General features: G+C 38.7%; 1 protein-coding gene across 2 annotated transcripts in view; it reads left to right on the forward strand.

Annotated features, from left to right (window-relative positions):
* LOC112091035 (sulfated surface glycoprotein 185-like) overlaps positions 1-2,702 on the forward strand; it is a 3,579-nt gene extending 877 nt beyond the window's left edge. The window contains exon 2 of one of the 2 annotated variants that reach the window (XM_024163736.1): positions 2,641-2,702. In XM_024163736.1, the coding sequence (XP_024019504.1) occupies positions 2,641-2,673 (33 nt within the window). In that variant the 3' untranslated portion in view covers positions 2,674-2,702. Of the gene's footprint in view, positions 1-288; positions 690-2,640 lie in introns of those variants that run through there. The other variant, XM_024163735.1, reaches the window with a different exon arrangement.
* The last annotated feature ends 2,246 nt before the right edge of the window (positions 2,703-4,948 follow it).

A 4,948-nucleotide genomic window follows, 5' to 3' on the forward strand; every position in this document is an offset into this window, starting at 1 on the left:
ATATATATATATATATTATTCAGAGAGTGTATTCTGCGGATTAGTGAAGTTTAGACAATAAGGAATCCCAGGTAAAGCTCATTCAAGTTCAACTTTATTATTAGGAAACTTAGTCACAACTCATCATCACACTAGGCATACGAGTTCAACACTCTTGTTTAACATTAAGATGAATTTATCATCACTTCAATCCATCGCATATAAGAACATTACAAGATGATAGTATAAAACACTATATTGACAAGCTGTAGCAATTAAGCATGAAAACTGAAAGACCGTTTCCTACAGCTTCTGTTGCTGGAGCTCCAACACCAAATCTACAATGCCAACAGCAGCAATCGGTTAGATCTAAAACATTACAATGATTTTTTCTCACTCCACCATCAGACAAGATCATGCTCCATTCCATAATTAAGTTCCCGGTATCTATGCCTGTAAAATTTTTTACTAATTTTGGAAGGCTGCATTCTAAGCTTTTGAATCTGGTGTTATGAGACGGTTGATCTAGGTAGAAGTTATGAGGAAAGTTTTGATAATAAAATATTGAAAAGAAACTATGTGCTACCCATTTAGTCAATTCCAACTTCTTAAGATCACAGGTTAGTTGAAAACAATTTGGAGAGGAAAGTATTTTGTTGCGTAACTATCATGTTCAGCAACTATTGGAATGTACGGTATTGGGTATATAAAATACCAAGTAAATTTTCACTTTTCTGAGCAACTTTTAACTTCTGAAGGTTTTTTAGTTTATTGGTTTTGTATAAAACTTATATCTCTTACAGAAAAGTAGTTTTTGATTACTCAAAAATACTCTCTTTGCAAGAGCTATTAATCAAGTTAATTAAACTATTAAGATTATCTTACACACAGTATACATCACTCATTTTAAGATTATCTGGCTTATGATTCAGATTTATTAGTGCAAACAGTTCCTTAGCATCTACTCCATCAAGATTCAATAGTAGCTTTATTATATTTTGGTGCTATCGTTTTCTCCCTCCTTTTGCAAGAACCAAGGGAATGGATTTTTAAATTGGAACATGGAATTTTAAACAAGTATCTAAACTCTAGTACTTGTTGTTCATAGCCGAGGAAAGCACAATTCATTTATAATATTTATATAACGTTCTGGATATTGTCTGAGCGACCTCGAACGACCAATCAATATTAGATGGTCGTTCAAGGTTATTCCTTTCCCATTAGGCGCGCGACCCACATTAAGCTCTGTCGCTCGCTAAACACAATGGTCGTTTTATCTGAATGACGAATAACTACCACAAATCACTTCAGTTCATGGTTGTCTGAGGTCTGAGCGACCCTAAACGACCAATCAATATCAGATGGTCGTTCAAGGTTGTTCCTTTTCAACTAGGCGCGCGACCCACATTAAGTTCTGTCGCGCGCTAGACACAATGGTCGTTCTATCTGAATGACGAATAACTACCACAAATCACTTCAGTTCAAGGTTGTTTGAGCGACCCCAAACGATCAATCAATATCAGATGATCGTTTAAGGTTGTTCCTTTCCCACAAGGCGCGCGACCCACATTAAGCTCTGTCGTGCGCTAAACACAATGGTCGTGCTCTCTGAATGAGAATAACTACCACAAATCACTTCAGTTCAAGGTTGTCTGAGCGACCCCGAACAACCAATCAATATCAGATGGTCGTTCAAGATTATTCTTTTTCCACTAGGCGCGCGACTCACATTAAGCTATGTTGCGCGCTAAATACAATGGTCGTTCTATCTGAATGACGAATAACTACCACAAATTACTTCAGTTCAAAGTTGTCTAAGCAGCCTCAAACGATCCCGAACGATCAATCAATATCAGATGGTCGTTCAAGGTTGTTTCTTTCCCACTAGGCACGCGACCCACATTAAGCTATGTGGTGCGCTAAACACAATGGTCAATCTATCTGAATGACGATCGCGCGACATTAAACCAAGGAGTAGCTGAAATTCATTGATTTGATTGATATTTATTATCTTCCACCAATTGTTTGTTTCTATTAATACAGATATCGACAACAATTCACACGTTAGAGCTGCCTGAACTACCTTCACGTATAGTGACCATAGAAGACTTTCCGGGTAAAATCACGATTCAGTCACAACTGAATGTCATAAACAATATTCGGAATTGGCTGACAAAGAAAGAACAAGCTAAGTTTTAGAGGTTCCCTCAACTTGGCCGCTTATTAGACTTGCTTACTTATGGGCAATTTTTAGGAGCATTAATACATCATTTACTGTTGAGGCGAGTGGAATGCCAAAAGGACCATGAGGTTTGCTTTTCAGCAGAGGGCAAACCATTAAGGTTCTCTCTGAATGAGTTTGCCTTAGTATCCAGCTTGTACACAAGTGGTGGTCCATCTAGAAAAGAAATTGAATCTCATAAGAATAAAGCAATACTAATCAATAAGTATTATCATGGTGCAAAAGGTGTTACCTTAGATGATGTTTCTAAAAAACTTGAAGAGTTGAGCAAAGGAAATGACAAAAATAAGGATAGAGTGCTATTGGCATTTGTCTACATGTTAGCCGGTTTCTTGATGCCTGGAGACTTGAATAAGCAGATTAATTCATCTTGGTTTAAATACGTCACTGACCTCAAATTCTTCGATCAATATCCCTAGGGAATCGAATATTATAATTTGACACAAGTTTGAAGCGAATAAACTTCGTAGAAAGGTGGGAGCATAGGTGTCAATGGAAGAAAAAGGGGGCTGAACAATATAGCCTTTTTGGATGCCTCTGGTTATTTCAGGTAAGGTTTTCACTCTAGGCTTATCTTTTTTTTTTAAGTTAAATATAATTTACTATTCGGTTGTTTTAGTAATTTTGTTATATTTTTCATTCTAAGCATGAGCTTTCGAGGCTATGCCTAAGTTGGGCAAAAGCTTGGCCAAATTTGAAGATCGAGGTAAGCATATTTCACGGTGGTTCCGTTGGCAGCTGAAGGAAACCACTAAGGGGTCCTTTTGGCGTCCATGGTTACAATTGATGAGGTCGACCGAAGTAATTGTAACTGACATTTTATAGTTTTATATTTAGTTTGATCCTTTTTGGTCTAATAGCTTTTACTCATTTCATTTTTTTTCCAGTTTACTGTACGACCTATTCTGGCTCCTTCGACGGAGGAAAGATAACAAGACTACTATCAACGTCTCAATATGCATGAGGATCTTGTGGATGGAGTCATTGATCGTCTCACTGAGTTTTTATCAGAAGATGCATCCTACACAGTGTCGTAGTTGAGGAAGAGGAGCGTAGACTAAGTCCCATTGCTCCCTCTCCTTCTCCCCTTACACCCTCGAGATCACCCCTTGCCAATCGGATCCATGGCACGACTTCTGCAGCCTTTACCTCTCATGTTGCCCCTAGACGCATGGCCCAACCTTTACAACATCAACCCCTATAGGCTCTTAGGACTACTTACACCCTCCAGATCACCCCCAGCCATCCCATGTCACCACCCAGACGCATGGCCCGACCTTAGAGATGTTTCATCTTCTTGATCGTCGTTTGAGTGAACATGATCAAATCGTTACATGCAAACCATGAGGCAAGGATACGATCATTGCATGCAAGCCATGAGGAGAGGATATGATCATTGCATGCAAACCATGAGGAGTCAATAATGGCCAGCGTTCGGTTAGCTATTGCCAGTGAAAATGAGGCGATTATGACGAAGATCGATCTAATTCTAACTAGAATGGATACTTTATTTAACATCCTTGATCCCCGTCCTCACAATGCTGGTAATGGTGGTGCCTATTGTGGACAATAACCCTTACAAGGCGAACAGATCGGAGAAAGACACCAAGCGACCACTAAAAGACCAAGAACGACCATCAGGTCGTTCAGGCATTTTTTCGCCAGCGACCCCACCTAAACAAGAATGATGCCTAAGTCGTTCCGTCATCCTTGTCTTTTTTTCCTACGATTTTTATGTTTTTTTTATTTGATAATTGAAATGTCACATATATATTATATATACACACACATATATCCAATGCCAATAATTAATTAGAATCTTAAAATAATCTTTATTACTCAAACATATATTGAATAGTATAAAAAAGATAGTTAGAATACTTAAAAAAAGAGACATTTACTAGGCGGTACTTCTCACATCAGATGGATCACCTCGATTAGAACATGTCTTTGAATTGTTTCATTTTTGGCAGCACGTCCCGCATTTGTACTTCTTCTTCAGAACTTCTCCTGTTGAAGGAATGCGAGTCAATCTTAGCCTCCCTCTAATAGAATCTATGTCTGGCTCTACTACCACAACATTTCTAATATTATCAGGGATATCATGCTATTGTGATTCTGGAGGAACGGGATACACAGTCTCAGCGTATGCTAATAACCATCTGTCTGCAAGATAGTACCCAGTGTCTAGCGGTTGAAGATGTCCTGCTATCGCTATAGCATGGATGCATGGAATCTTGTCAATGTCAAACACCTTGCACCCACATCTCTTTGTCCCTAAATTCACTATTGCATCCATATATTGATTGACGTCCGGAATACTACTTCAACACATCACATAGTATTCATTCTCATTGAGTGGGCGTACAATTAATAAACCAGCTTCATCCCGTCTTTTTCTGAGTATTTCCTCTCTTTTTGGAGTAAGTGGTGTCTTCATTGCCAATGCTTCCCGACGCCGAATATAGAACCACTCACCCATCTTGCTCAGGATAAAATTGATCAAGGCAGTTATGGGATATTCTCTCGCCTTCTTCATCATACTATTCGCACTCTCAACTATGTTACTTGTCATAACTTCATACCTATTGCCTTTGAAATTAGCTCTAGACCACTTTTCAAATTTGACCTCCTTCTCTAGATACTTGGCAACCCTTGGATACGTTTCGTGAATCTCGTCAAAATGCTTTCCAAACACTTCAATACGATATGCTTCTGCAGCGTTCA

This window comes from Morus notabilis, unplaced genomic scaffold, assembly GCF_000414095.1.
Source record: "Morus notabilis unplaced genomic scaffold, ASM41409v2 Scaffold243, whole genome shotgun sequence".
In the NCBI taxonomy this organism is placed as follows: domain Eukaryota; kingdom Viridiplantae; phylum Streptophyta; class Magnoliopsida; order Rosales; family Moraceae; genus Morus; species Morus notabilis.